We start from the raw sequence: 15,817 nt of genomic DNA on the forward strand, positions 1-15,817 counted from the left end.
CTGCTTGATAGTTGGCTTTTAGATCAGTTCTCATTGTATGATGTGAATAGATTGTTCTTCAGAATGAATCAGATTATAACATTTTGTGGAATAGTTGTGGATTCAGATGTTAACTGGCTTCAAGTTTCAAGTGAGCATGCCCTGTAGCAAATAACAGAACATTTCCTCTTTCTTTCTGCTCAATGTCTTTCTCTTTTGTAATGCTACCCCAAGACTATTGTTTTACTTATAAAAATACTTATCTCTTTGTCAATTTTAAATGATCTCCATATTTCATAACTGTAAGAAAATGTAGAAAATCCCGAGTCTCTGTGATTACTTCCTGATTTTTTTAATATACATATTTTAATTCTTCAAGCAAAAAAATATGAACTGGACTGATGAATGTTATATTCTTAAGATTTGTCTATTGAAGCCTGATACTGAAATTTGTTGTGAATAATATATGAAATTGTGCAGTTTAGAAAATTAAATTAGGTTTAGCTTTCAGTTTTATTCAGGGATTATTCCAAGTCTTCATTGTCTAAATTGTTATCTTTTCCCCCTAGTTTCTAGTTTATAATTTGCTCATAGTTGCATCCCTTTGCATTAGCTCTTGAACCAGTATAAAATCTGTGTTTCCCATTAGACTAAATAGTAGCTTGAATTAAATAATTAAATACCAGAAAGTTTGTAGAATTGCAAAAACAATTGTCATAACCATCATTAAGGATGGTGACAGTTATATAGTGAAATCTCAATTTAATAGAATCCCTTTTAGCAAACTGTAATGGACCAAAATAGTCTAGATCAGGGGTGTCAAACTCGCAATGTCACGTGATGTGTCACAACATATTGCAACTTTTTTTCCATTGCTGGTAATGGGGTGGGTGCAGTTTCAGTATGGCGCATCCAGCCCATAGGCCGGCAGTTTGACACCCCTGGTCTAGATGAACAGTTAAATTGACATTAATATAAATAATCTTTGTTGCTATCTACAATGTCTCTAACAAATTATGCACAAATTATGTCGTTTGCATCCATTTACATCTTTATTATGCAAATGATGAAAATCACCAGGAGTGACATAATTTCTACATTTTGCATAATGATGTAGTTATACAAATGACTTAAATTGCCTAAATGAAATAATTTGTGATTTAACAGACACTCAGGAGCAATAAGCAATCTTTCCCCCAATTGATCAGTGTAGTTAAACAGTGTCTGGGTTTCCCAGCCATATTATAAATGCAATAATGTCCTACCTCTTGCAAAATGCTTTTGTGGCATGTCCTGGAGCAGAAGACTACAGCTTTAGCCTTATGAATATTGCTGTATCTCTACTCTATAAGTGGAGGTGCCTTCCATTAATATTTAAAAAAAATCCTTATAATTGTAAAAAACTGGCTTGGGAAAGTTATTAAAGAATAAACGCATATATAATATCTCAGGGAAGATGGTGATATTTTTGAGCTAGTTCCAATTATAATTAAATGGCTTCAATAAAATGTAATTTTGTAATCCTATTTAAGTGAACTTTCAAAATATTAAACTTTACACTATTATGATACTTTAGCCAAAACTATAGTGTTTTCCATTAATTCTGAAATTTAGAAAAATACAGTATAATTCAGGGTGTCAAACTGCCGGCCCATGGGCCAGATGTGTCATGGCAAAACCACACCCACCCCATTGCCGGCAATGGAAAAAAAGTCACGATACATTGCGACATGTCACGTGACATTGTGAGTTTGACACCCCTAGTATAATTGATGTAGTTAAGCTGAAAAAAATGAAAGCTTTGATGCTAAACAAATGGTTAAAGAATTTGTTTTCGTTTACTTTAAAAGATGAAAAAAATGCAGGTAACTAGACTTATGGGTCTAAAAGAAAAGATCTAATGATCTATTCTTAAGACAAAATGTATTCAAAAGACAGTGGAGGCAAATGAGATTGAAATGCTCCAAAATAACAAAATATACAGTATTTCTTAGAATAAGGTCATAGTATGTGGAGGTTATATAGTTATATTAATACTATTTTAAGAAGTCTCCATGCAATGTTACAGAGATAGTTTCTAATGCAACCTTTTCCTCTGCAGTGTGTCCCTAAAATCTCAAGAAGATATTAAGAAAAACTACTGGCTGGAGACACAGATTCTAGCATAAAATTGTTTAATATAGAACAAGAGAAAGTTTTGTGAGGAAATGTTAATCTTTTTGGAAAGATGCAATTTTTTAATAATATGATACAATGTAGACTGAGAACAAATCCATTCATTTGTATACTGTATAAGTACTATCTGATAAGAAAGGAAGAAAATAATGTTTATATATTCATAAATATTAAAATGTGTATGAAAAACAAAAATAAAATATTTCTGATTTTAGTTCATCATTACATGATTCTTCAAGTATATTTTATATTCTATTATTTTATTCTCAGATTTTGATGTGTCCGGAACATGAAATGGAAAAAGTAAATATGTACTGTGAAATATGCAGAAGACCTGTTTGTCACCTTTGTAAATTGGGTGGTACACATGCAAACCATCGAGTGACTACCATGAGCAGTGCCTACAAAACACTCAAGGTGTCTCCCCTCTTTGTTTCTTGGCTGTTTTTTTAAATAAATATTTTATTAATTTTCTATTTTTACAAACAAGTGCTTAATAGACAACGTGTTGACTGGATCCATTAATAATTCCATGGTACATATAAGCTTCTTCAAACTAAATCCAATATTACACCATCCAATACCTCCTCGCTTCTTCCGAAATAAACATTTTTCCACATTAAGCAAATACAATTCTTATTGTTATTAATAAGTATACAGTTGAATATCAGCATTTATTACAGTTTTCTAATAATATCAATGATATCAGTTTAAAATATCTTTTCTAACCAAAACATATCTTAATTGCATTTGCACTCAATATCCATTTATTCAGTCAGTATCCTATTTTCGTTTTTTTTTCAGTTTTAATTTCCCATCCATATTCAAAATATCTCAATTATTTATAGTTTCAAAACAAGTTATATTTGGGTAACCAGAAGCTTCCCTTATTTGAACTTCTTAGCATTTTCTTATTTCCCTTTTCATGCCAAAATATATTCTGATTACCAATCTTATCTATCTAGTTATAATATTTCTATTTCTAGCAATCTATTCTGAACCATATTCAAACATCTAATTGATACTTTAATATCCCCTCTAATAGGTCAAAGCTTCTGTTTTCTTCAGTCTTACTCTAGCTTTCTTCCTTTGCCAACTAACTTTCCAAGTCAGTGCATTTGGATAATCAAATAATTCTTCTTCTATTTTTGTGCATATTATTTGGAGCAAAAGAAGCATTTTAATTAAAGTATTTTTGGAAGAGCTAGCCCATTGATATTCACTAAACAGCCTCCCTCCTCCAATTCTCCACAGTTCTGGTAACAGCTCTATCTTCCATTCCATTGGCTTTCCTTCCTTATCCTCCAGTATGTTCTGAAATCTTGGTTGATAAAATGTCTTTTCCATTTCCAATATTATCATTATGTCTTCTAATTCTTCATTTGTCTGAGTCTGGCCGTTAGTTTTTTCCTTTGGTCCTCCATATTTGGGTCAGCTTTCTCTAGTTTTCCTTCTATTTTCTGGGTTGATAGTTCCTTCTCTGTGGTTATTTTCTGGGTTTGTAGATTTAAATTAGAAAATTGTTCTTTTATTTCCTTTGTGTTATTTTTAATCTCAGCACGAGCTAAGGCAATTGTTTCTTGTATTCATTTCAACTTGGAGAGAATTTCTTTCTGTGATTCATCAGTATTTTCTTGGTGGTATGTCAAATTGAGGCTTCTGGAGACAGACGTTAAGGATGTTTTTTTTACCATTTAGAGCTAAATATGGAACATACATTTTATTTTTTGTAAATGGCCTTTATAGAAATCTGTTTGAAAACTTGGGAAGTTTCAGTTAATTATTATTGGAGCTCCAGATTATCCAACTAATTTATCAATCCTTTCTTAAGCCTCCCCTAAGCAAATATAAGTAAAATTTATTTTTTTCTGTCCAATGAGAAATATATGCTTTCTGTCCAAGGAAAAGAAAGAACCATTAAAAGTTGTTTATCAGTCAAGATTTATAATCCAAAATGTTCCATCATATCAGGCAATAGTGTATATTTCTTCTACAGGAAAATAGTTCCACAATACAGTTCTGAAACAGTATTTGTATTCATAGTTCAGACAGGTCTAGAATAGTTTATTGTCTCTTCCACACAGATAAGCAGCTCCCAAACCTTTTCTTTCTCGGCTGCAATCTTCAAAAGTAAAAGCTTCCAAGACCAGCCAGAGTCTTATCTAAATCTGGGCTTCGAGCCAGATTTCTTTTAGGCATAATAAGTTGTAGTGCCGTAAATTCACCACTAGATGTCATTGATGCCGTTTTCCAGTGTTTTTTTAAATCCAAAACTTATATTGCAGACTTTTCAAGTCTCTTTAAAAAAAAGGTCTTAAAAGCACTTTTAGTCCCCAAATTTCCAAGTCATATATATATGGAATGGGGCAGAAATTCCCTTTCCCTCTCTCGGGGGGGGGGAGTGCTTTGGGCAGTTTTTCAGGAAGAGGTCTTAAAATCATAAAGAGGATCAGGTCTCACCCAGTTTCATCCATGTTGCTGTAATGTTGCTTGTTGGTGCTTATTGTCTTCCGTTGTCAGCTGCTTAGGACTGGCTACGCAAATGTAGCCTGTCATTCCCCGCCAGTTTGGAGGGCTTCCTCGGATCAAACGGAGGGCCGCCACCCCCCCCAGTCAACGATGATCCCTCCTTGCTTGTCACCTCTATGGGGCAATTTTCGATCCTTTCCAGGATCCCCCAGCGAGGTGAAATCGAACATGAAAGACAAAGCCCCATCTTTCTGCATCCGTTCTGCCACGATGTCAAAACCGGAAGCCCGTTTCTTGGCTGGTTTTGTGTTTCTTACTGTTACAGAGAGTAAAGCAGCTGCTTTGTTGAACTGATCCTATGTGCAATATCATGAAATGTCATTAAAATCTGGGGTAATTAGATAGCATTCAGTCTTGTTTTTTACTTGATTCTGACTTATGCCACAATTTTGTGACCAGCAGGCTCAATAATTTTCACCTTCCAAAGTGGGTTATATGTGTAGAATACTAGAAATTTCCTTAGAAATAAAATTGACTTCAACTTTGTTTAAACATCTGTAGTCTAAATCATGTTATAACTTTTAGGCACATTTGTGTATTTCCATCTATAATGCAAGGTCATGACCATAGCTTGCAATTTGTTTAATATCCTTGAAGGAGAACATTTAAATTTAATCTGCATCATTGAATACCTTACATTGACTCATGCCATCTGTTCAAATAGATAAATATTTGATGGGACCAATATCATTTTAAATTAGCTGTTGGAACAGAGACAAAGCATGTAATTTGATAATATATAATATTGGCTAAAGTTGTTTTGGTTTACTGCAGGTTTTAATGGACTTATTCTATACCATATTCTTTTAATAAGCTTTTTAATTTTGTAAGTAAACAAAGAAGCAATTAGAATTAGTGAAACTACAAATGTTTCCATATTAGTGAAAGAATATAGTTACCTTTCTTTAATGTAGCTTTCATATACTTGACATTGGTGCCTACATAGTTTATGCCAAGGCCCATCACATTTCTTTATTCTCATGTCATGACTGAATTATCTGCACTTTTAGTTAACTCTAAAACAATTGCTGGGCTGTAGTTTCAGTAGATAATATAGAACATAGTAGTTTATTGAACCGAACTGTCAATCACAAAACAAAAATATTAATATTCCTTGTATTAACTAACTTCAAGTGCAAAAATAGAACTTTACAATCATTTTTAACCATACAGTATGATTTTTCATAGGAGAAACTTTCACAGGATATACACTACCTCATTAGTAAGGAGAGCCATGTGAAAAACCAAATTACAGAGCTTGGTCTTTTAGTGAAAGAAGCTGAGGTAAGAACTACTTATTTTTGCCATGGGCAAAAAAAAGGCCTACTTTGCGGCTCATTAATAGTACTAGTATTAATGTGAATTTCTACATGAACAATGTTTATTGAATTTTATTGAAACTAAAACATTTCTATCCATTATAATTAGACAGATTTATTTCAAGATCTTGCATATTTTATTAAAAAAAGAAAGAGCTACGGTACATAGTTTCTACTTCTTAAATAGGCTTATGTTGTATTAGAAAATTGCGCTCAGTTACCGTACCTGTGACAGTTGCCTATAAGTGTATTGCTAGCTATTATGACTATCAAATAAAAATATTTGGCTGCTGAGCAGCTAGCATTTAATTTTAGAATGTCTCTTATTTAAAATCAGATCTATCATATTCTACAGCTTGGTAATCTATATAAAATATTCAGAAAATTATGCCACAATCAAGAAGCAGCCAGAGCCACTTCTAGCCCATTTTACCATTTTGTGCAAATTAGAAAAAAAGTAGTATAAGAATGGAGAAAGTGAAGAGTGTAAAGATACTACTGTGAGCTTAGCCTGTTAGGTAAGAAAGCATTCTCTCTGGGACAAGCTGAGTAGCTTATCTTTCCCAGAAAAGGAAGTGCTGCAGACTCCTTGCTCTTTGTCACTCTTTGGTCTTTGGCCCCATGGTCAGCCCTGATTGGAAAAATATTTGCTAAATGCCTGCATACTGAACAGGCATCTCTCACCCTTTCCTCCCCAAAAAATTTTTGTTATGAAAAGGTAGTTTGTTTTAAATTCTCTTTCAGATAGTGAGATTGAAATATCCATAATTTATTATTCTGAAATGCACAGTGAAAATATTTCATTTTTTAAAGAGTTTTGAAAGGCTTCTATTAAAAACATGTTCGTTTAAAAAAAATAGTCTTTTTCTATTTTTTTCTAGCAGTTTTCCACTATTGTGACCTTGAAGCCTAACATTTAATGTAGAGAAATATTCATATGAAGTGTTTCTTCATCCTAATATATTTATCCTAATTGTCACAGATATTCTGGTGTCTAAATTTTTAAGAGCAATTCTTTGTTCACAATTGTAGTTTGCCATTGTTAGTTGCACACGTGTAAAGAATTGGACTGTAAACATGTCTCTGTAACATAGAAAGCAAAGTAACTAAATGTTCTCACTTAAAATTATGTTTTTAAATGTTTTGTTTAAAAACAACTATACTTCAGAATCATAAATGTGAAAAATGTCATTTCCATGTATCAAATACTTTAACTTATAGAAAGAATTCTGATTTTGTATATCACATTAATGTCACTACCTTCAGTGAAATTGTTCTTGAAATTAATCAAAAACATGTTTAAAGTTAATATATTATCCTGTTTTAATTTTTAAAAAAAACAGTGCAATGGTGAAAGAGCAAAGGAGGAAGCTTCTAATAGCTTCGATAAGCTGTTTCGTGTTTTGGAGGACAGGAAAAACACTGCACTTAGAGCTATTGAAACATCAAAAAGTTTAAGAATGGAGAAATTGCATTCTCAAATAGAAGAGTATCATGGACTTCTAGAAAATAACGGCCTAGTGGGATATGCGCAAGAAGTTCTCAAAGAAACAGACCCATCCTGTTTTGTTCAAACAGCAAAGCAGCTTCATGATAGGTATGTAATTTATTTCTTTTCAGAGTAGCTTGAATTGTCCTAATGCTTTGCATGTCTCTTGGGGATTTTCCAATGTCCTTTTGTACTTTTGCAAAGCATTTCTCCAGTTGTACCCACTGGTTTAGGATGCATGCAGTGCAGGGGTAACAGGCACAAAAACTAGAAAATTGCCTTATGTATCTCTAGAAGTATGTTCTGCTGATGCATGTTCTGCTTTGGACCCAAAGATATAATGCAAGATGAGAGCATTCTTTTCCTATCTATTTTAATTATGCATAAGAGAATTTTTAATGGATTACATTTTACCATCTTGAAAATTTTATCCCCAATTTACATGAACTTTAGTTCAGCTGCTAGTGTTAACTAATTTCATTATAATATAGGGATTTTCTTTAGTGAAATAATTATTTTTATTAATTTTCAGCTAGAAGTAATAAAGAATCATGCATTTTAGTATGGTACTTACATGGTACGCATTCATTTTTTCTCTCATATTAAGGCCTTAAAGGTAATTTGTTAGTGTGTGTATAATATTAGTAACCTTTTCTGTCTAGAATTCAGAAAGCTACTGAATCTTTGAAGAGTTTCAGGCCTGCAGCTCAAGCTTCTTTTGAAGACTTTGTTCTTGACATAGAAAAGCAACAGGAAGCTCTTGAAAATATGTGTTTCCATTCAAATGGTAAGTTTATTAAAGGAAGAAACATTAAACCTCTTCCCACCTCAGAGAGGGAGCGAGAGAAACTATATTTGTAAACAGTTTGCTCTTGATACAGTATTCAATATTCTTCAAAAATTGGTTGAATACACAACTTGGTCATCCTCAAATGGGAATTTCTTATAGGAAGAGAAATTGCCTATTTGGAACAAGATATTGCTAACATCTCTGGTAAATCTGAGTTCATATATACTGTTTGAGTGGGTGCAGAATGTGGCAATGGCTAAGAACAGGAAAAATTGAAGAAAGACAGAGGGGTCATTTCTGGCTTCATATTTCTTAAGAAAAATGCATACAAAGCCAGAATTGAGAAGACAGCAACAGACAGCAATTGCTGCCTCCACAAAGAAACTGAAAAAACAGAGGACTAACTAGTTAGGTGCTGCAAGAAAATTGTACAGATTAACTATAAATAGTAGCATGGCAAAGTAGCAACAATGGTGCATTGGAATATCTGCAAGAAATACTATTTGTCTGCAAGCAAAAAACCGGTGGGATCACCAAACAGACAAAATAATAAAAAATGAGGAAGCTAAAGTGCTCTGGGACTTTAGAATTCAAATGGACAAAAACCTGACATATAGCACCCCAAACTTAACAAGTGTTGATAAGAAAGATAGAAAAGTCTAGATAGTGGACATTGCAGTTTTTATTTATTTATCATAGAAGAGAAAGAACTGGAGAAAATTACAAATACAAAGATCTGTAAACAGAAGTAGAATGACTGTGCCAAAAGTAAGCAAGGGTACTACCAATAGTAATAGGTATCTTGGGTACAGTCCCAAACTATCTGGAACACCATTTGAACACCACTGCAATTGATAAAATCACCATCAGTCAATTGCAAAAGGCAGTTTTATGTGGAACATCTTACATCCCATTTTGATACCTTTAACAGCATCAAATAAGAATAGCTGCCTATCTTAAAATGTCAAATCCAGTCTAAACATCTGGCTTGACTGTGGGACCAAGCAAAATATTATAAAGATAATAAAATAAAAAACATAATATAGTACCGTAAAACTAATTTTAACATTGATTATGCCATAATCAATCTACAATGACCATCTGGAAGAGCCAGATATTTTTCAGTCTTCTGGAAGAATGGACAGGTTGATCCTCAGGACAATGAACGGAATGTTCCACTGGAAGGGAACCCTACAGAAAATGCTTGCCCCTATTCGTTATGCCTCTTGGGTAATGGGGTGATGGCAGGTGTTCTCTGGACATCTATGCAGGCAGGCCAAAATTTTGTTTACCCCTGGTGTAATAAAGTTTGTTGCAAGGGAGAAGTTGGTATGTTATGAGCAGCACTATGGTTTGGTGGGGATAATATGTGTGGGTAAGTAACCTCCAAAATGTCTCTCAATTTGTTTCTGGTTATCAAAAATGATGCCCACTTGAGAACTGAACACACCTAAAGTTGGCTGGATATGCAGGATAAAGACAACATCACTTAATTTTATGAATATTTATACATAGAGTAAAATGTATTTTTATATATAAACGTATTTTTCCTTTATCAGTATTTTTATATGTAACATCTTGCATGTTTTATTCAGGGAATGATATACCAGAATTCAGTGAGGAACGGAGCAAAATGTATAACAAAGCTTTGATCTGTTGGGATCATCCACAGAAAATAGGTTCAGCTGATACTTACATACTTGAATATCGCAGGCTTAATAAAGAAGAAGCTAATTCAGCATGGCAAGAAATCGAAGTCTGCAGTAAGAGTGAAATAATTTCTGACCTTGAAACAAACAGTATCTATGCCTTTAGGGTCAGAGGATATAAAGGATCTATCTGTAGCCCATGGAGTAGAGAACTTATCTTACATACACCACCAGCTCCAGGTACAATAAAAATATATATACATGATACTTTTGTCCCTGTTCTCTTGTTGCAGTTAGTGAAACCGAAGAGTCTTAGGTATAAATTTAAACAATCATACTTAATAAGTCTACACACAACTGAATTTAGATGATATTCACAGATTCTCGTCAGTCTTTTAAGTTGCTATAGTGGGATATAAAATGCCATGATATATGTCTTTGTACTGAGTTTATTGAATGTTTAAATCACAATGAAGAAAATATTTTTAGTATCTGTGAATATAAAGTAATACTTGTTTTTAGGGGAAAAGCATCCTATAACAATTTGGATAAAAGCAGAAATTAAATAATCTAGTTACTTGGTTTACTGCCCATTTTCTAATAATGCATCAGAAGAAACATGTTGACAAAAATTATAACTATTTTTGAGATTCCTTAGGAATGGCAGTTACTTTAAAATACTATTCCAAGTATATGCTGTCTGTCTGACATCCATTATCTATCTATCTGTCTGTCTGTCTATATCTATCTATCTATCTATCTATCTATCTATCTATCTATCTATCTATCTATCTATCTATCTATCTATCTATCATCTATCTATCTATCTATCTATCTATCTATCTATCTATCTATCTATCTATCTATCTATCTATCTATCTATCTATCTATCTATCTATCTATCTATCTATCTATCTAATCTATCTAATCTATTGGTAGTCCTCAAATTATAACTGCAATTGGACCAGGATTGCCATTGCTAAACAATGTAGTCATAAAGCGTAACAGCACTGCATTGCTTGGTGACAGCAATCCAGGTAGTTCTGATTATCATCATAACTTAAGATGCACAAGTAGTTAAGCAGGAAACTGAAGAGGTAAGGAATGCAGGGGTGCTGCAATGGGGTAAGGGAGACCTTGGGAGGACTGGCATAGGTTGCAGTGAATTGGGAGGAGGGGGTTTTGGTATGGCACGAGTCAGGCCGGGGAAAGATGATGCATGCGTGCATGTGTGGAAATGCAGAGAGGCTCATGAAAGAGGGTATGAGGTGCATTTGTACAAGTGCAGGGATGCCAGGAAAAATGAGTGTTGGGTACATGTAAATTTGTTTGAGTCCAGGGAGGCCAGAGAAAGAGGACATAAGGTATGTGTGCAATTGCAGGGAGGCCAAGGAAAAAGAGTGTGGTAGTACATGTATGTGCATATGTGCATGCATAGCAGGGAGGCCATGGGTAGAGGGTACAGAGCATGTGTGATTCTAGGGAAGTTGGGAAAGGGGGTTTGGAGTGCATGTAGGTATAGGGAGGCCATGTAAAAAGAGTAGAAGGTGTGTGCAAATGGAGGGGGTGGTACACGCAAATGAAAAAAGATGGAGGGAAGATTCACCCCAGCAACTTGTGACTTTTCTTACCAGTTTCCCACTGACTTTGCTTGGGGGAAGCCAGCAGGGAAGGACACAAATGATAGTCATGTGACTGTGGGATGCTACATCTAGTTGTAAGTGTGAGCTGGTTGCCAGGTACCTGCATTTTGTTCACGTGACCTTGGGAACAGTGCAATAGCCGGAACTTTGAGGATCAACTAAAAGACCCTTCAGCATTATCATAACTTCCCAAGATCACTGAGTGTATTGGCTGTAACTAAAGGCTACCTATATTCTTTAAAACTTTTTGTTGTTCCCTCTAAATAATACTTTTCTGGATTTTATTTTGATTTTATTGTTTATACATGTTAAGCCTCTCAAAGTCATGGAATTGGGTAGTCTAGAAATTTTGGGAGAGAGAGATGTTTATTATCCTCTTCTTTAGGATATTTTCCGAAGCTATAATTCTATTACTGACTGGTTATTCATTTTTAGTTTTCAGTTTTCTTTTGGATGACAAATGTGGCTACAATAGTGAACGTCTTCTGCTAAATGCAAGAAGAAATGTTGTGGAAAGCAGAGCTGGGTTTCCTCTGCTTTTGGAAGCCGAACGTATCCAACAAGGCTGTTACACTGCCCTGGACTACATTGTTGGAGACACTGGTGTTGTGAAAGGAAAGCATTTCTGGGCTTTCCACGTGGAACCCTATTCATATCTTGTGAAAGTAGGAGTTGCATCTGATGCTAAGATCCAAGAATGGTTCCACAATTCCCGTGAATTAAGTAGCCCCAGGTAAGTAATCACTTTCTATTGTTTTCATAGGTTTTATTTTAAATTCTTTGCTGTTGTAATTTAATTTAATAGCTTAGCTTTTATCCATTATTTCAAATACATTAATTGGATGTTAATATGGAAGATAATGTTTTAGATAACGATCTGCATCTATAGAAATACAGAATAAAGAAATTCATGCTCAAGGGAATGTTAGACTGTGTATGTCAAATGGATTCCAACATGCTTTCATTGAACTGAGGGTTCCAAAAGCTGTTTGGTGATCTTTTGATGAGAGAAGTCTGCCATTAAAAAAATAATAACAACAAGAACAGCAACAATAATCATTGAGGGGTACATCCAGGGTCTTAGCCATTACATATCATAATGTTAAGATACTTAAAACTGACACACTTAAGTATATGATTAAAAAAATATGTAGATACTTCCCTCAAGTAAGAGATTTATAATTTTCTATACAGTATGCTGCTGCCACTTGAGTTGAGAGGACAACAAGGAGAAATGCAGTCAGGATTTGGGCTACTGGCTGGTCAGACAAGGAGTAAATCAGGAGGGCTGGGTGGCTGGCTGGGATGGGGAGATTGTGGCTGCTCAGGTGGCTGCTGCCATCGCGAGCAGTTTGGACACAGGTGCAAGGTGATTTACCCCACGATGCTTCCCCGCTCAGTTGAAGGCTTTGTTCCTGCCCTCAAACTTAAGGCCAGCACACGCAAACGAGCAGCGCACCCGGGCCACGGATGGCATTGGTTCCTGCGCCCAGCCGACTCCAACACTTTGCCCCATAGGCAAGCAAACAAAGCAGACACTCCCCCCTAAGAATGGAAGTCTCTGGGGGTCACAATCTCTTTTGAACTCGCACGATATTAAAGCACCCAGGAGCTTTCATTGTCGGTGTGAAAAGCATTTCCAAGCCGACTCTCCTCTCCCTCAAAGGGAAAGAAACTGTAGCAGAGAGGATTTTTGCAAGGTAAATGAGTCCAGTGCGGCAGGGAAGGGGAAGGATAAGGTATCTTAGTGGGTCAGGGAGGCCTTGGGGCCTGTTCCATCACTAGGCCCTCCATGGCCTTTCCCATCCTGAGATACCTCATGTGCACTTAATGAGCCGTGTGCGTCTTAACGAGCAAGGGAGTGATCTCGTTTGAGGTACAAGATTCATTCCCACGAATTTTCAAGTTACGAATGGAATGGGCAGGCTCCATTACATTTGTAACTCGAAGACTACCTGTAGAAAAGAATACATCTAGCTGAAAGAAATGCAAATAGAATACTTCTAAAACTGTAGATTAGAAGTGAGACATGAAATTTAAGTCATATAAAAGGCAATCTGAGAACAAGCTAATCCCAGACAGAAAAAAATATGTCTTTATAAGAATTCTAAGACCAGTGCACGAAGTGTCATTTGCACATGCACTGGACTTAAGGTCGTGTGTGCAAAACCATACCCCCTGCCACCACCCGCTGCTGCCACCGGTCCAAGGAGCCAGAAAGATTGGGGTACCGCTGATCTAAAAGAAGTCAGTTGAGGCAATAAAGTGAAATGATGAAATGATAGGTAGATCTCGAGAACAGTAAAATGTTAGGCTATATGAGGCTTTGTTAAGAATTAGGATTGTGGAAGATTGAAATACTTGTGATATGGATGATATGGATTAGTTACAACAAATACCATATATGAATCTATACCGGTAGTCCTTGACTTATGACCACAATTGAGCCCAAAATTTGCTGAGCAAGAAGTTGCCCCGTTTTATGACCTTTCTTGCTAGGGTTGTTAAGTGGATCATTGCAGTTAAGTTAGTAACACTTTGTTGTTGTTAAATGAATTTGGCTTCTTGGTTGACTTTGCTTATCAGAAGGATGCAAAAGGTGATCACATGACCACGGGACACTGCATTTGTCATAAATATTTGTCAGTTGCCAAGCATCTGAATTTTGATCACATGACCATGGAGATATTGCAACAGTCGTAAGTGTGGAAAAGGGTCATAAGTCACTTTTTCTGGGCCGTTAAACTTTCAGTGGTCACTAAGTGAACTATTGTAAATTGACTTGTATTAGGCAGGGTAGATTAAGAGGATTTGAAGTGCCATACAGACTGCTTGTATTACTGCTGGCGCACACTATCTGAGGTGAGTACTGGATGAGGGTGAATTGGTTCTTATTACAGGATTTTCCCCCCAACAGTTTACACTGAAATAGTGTTGCAGCCAGATTGCCTCCCCAATATGACTGTATTGCAATTCATCTGGAAAAAGCATTTTGATCACTTAAATGTTCTAATAAGTTAGAATCCTTTCCAGAATGTTTGTTGCAAGAAATATTTAATAAAGCAAAAGCAATTTATCTTTAGTTATAATTCTCTGCTACAAGCACATTGTGATATTGTATAGCATTTTTAAAGACAAAATTATATTGTGTGAACATCGTAGTGAAGTCTGAAAAATTCACTGAAAACCTGAGGATTGTGGCATGACTAGTATTTATTTTTCAGATACGAACAAGACAGTGGTCATGACAGTGGGAGTGAAGACATCTTTGCTGAGTCCTTACAGCCTTTCACATTAATAACCATAGGCATGAAAAAAATGTTTATTCCTAAGGCATCATCTGCTTCAGCTGCTCCCAAAGATTGTGTGAACAGAGTTCTTCCCATGCCATCAAACATCGGAATCTGCCTTGACTGTGACAATGGCAACATTGGATTCTACGATGCAGATCGGATGAAGTGTCTTTATGAACGCCCAGTGGAATGCTCTGGTAAAATGTATCCAGCTTTTGCATTAATGGGGAGCTCAGGAATTCATCTAGAAGAAACGATTGCAGCAAAATACCTGCAGTATCAGGATGAAGACATTTAATACCCAAGGACCCACCTTTAGCTTTGTGTCTTAATTACATCATAACTCCAAGTCCATCTGCTGCACCCCCTGCTTTCGAGTCTGTTTTTCTTTTGTTTTTTTAATTGCAGAAAAAAAAAACATCTCTACTAAATGTCTAGTGTCCAGAAAACTCTACCTGAAGATCTCTTTGAATTGTTTTTTGTCATATAGTGACCTTGGATACTCAGATTAGCACCCTCATTGACTTTTATAAACTGGAAACCTGCCAGTCTGTTTAAGTTTAAGTCCTTATTTCTGATATTGCTGCCATTTACATTCCATTTTAAAACAAATGGAAATAGGCTTTTCTTTTTTTGTAACTATAGACTTATTCACTTCAGAAGGAGCTAATTTTGACTATCCTGAGTGGTCAAGTGTCTCAGAAACTGTCTTTGCATCAGAGCAAAGTGCTTTGTGAATCCAAGCTATGAGCGAACTGGTAGTATTTAGGAGATGGATAATGAATCACAGTTACTGTGTCTCACACGGATTTATTGCGATTCATATGATCGATTTTTAAAACGCGTAATCGCAACAGTGATTAAAAGCAGGTTCTTATGTGTGTTTTCAGTATTTTAGGTTATCTCCTATATGCTGTATTTAATATATGTTTAAATAAGTGCAATTTTTCA

General features: G+C 35.4%; 1 protein-coding gene across 1 annotated transcript in view; it reads left to right on the plus strand.

The window, feature by feature from the left end:
* TRIM36 (tripartite motif containing 36) overlaps positions 1 to 15,245 on the plus strand; it is a 32,741-nt gene extending 17,496 nt beyond the window's left edge. The window contains exons 4-10 of the mRNA XM_015819840.1: positions 2,425 to 2,571; positions 5,872 to 5,967; positions 7,346 to 7,599; positions 8,154 to 8,278; positions 9,877 to 10,170; positions 12,009 to 12,306; positions 14,798 to 15,245. Coding sequence (XP_015675326.1) covers positions 2,425 to 2,571; positions 5,872 to 5,967; positions 7,346 to 7,599; positions 8,154 to 8,278; positions 9,877 to 10,170; positions 12,009 to 12,306; positions 14,798 to 15,164 — 1,581 coding nt within the window. The 3' untranslated portion in view covers positions 15,165 to 15,245. The remainder of the gene's footprint in view (positions 1 to 2,424; positions 2,572 to 5,871; positions 5,968 to 7,345; positions 7,600 to 8,153; positions 8,279 to 9,876; positions 10,171 to 12,008; positions 12,307 to 14,797) is intronic.
* The last annotated feature ends 572 nt before the right edge of the window (positions 15,246 to 15,817 follow it).

Source organism: Protobothrops mucrosquamatus, unplaced genomic scaffold (assembly GCF_001527695.2).
Source record: "Protobothrops mucrosquamatus isolate PMUCROS unplaced genomic scaffold, P.Mucros_1.0 scaffold996, whole genome shotgun sequence".
In the NCBI taxonomy this organism is placed as follows: domain Eukaryota; kingdom Metazoa; phylum Chordata; class Lepidosauria; order Squamata; family Viperidae; genus Protobothrops; species Protobothrops mucrosquamatus.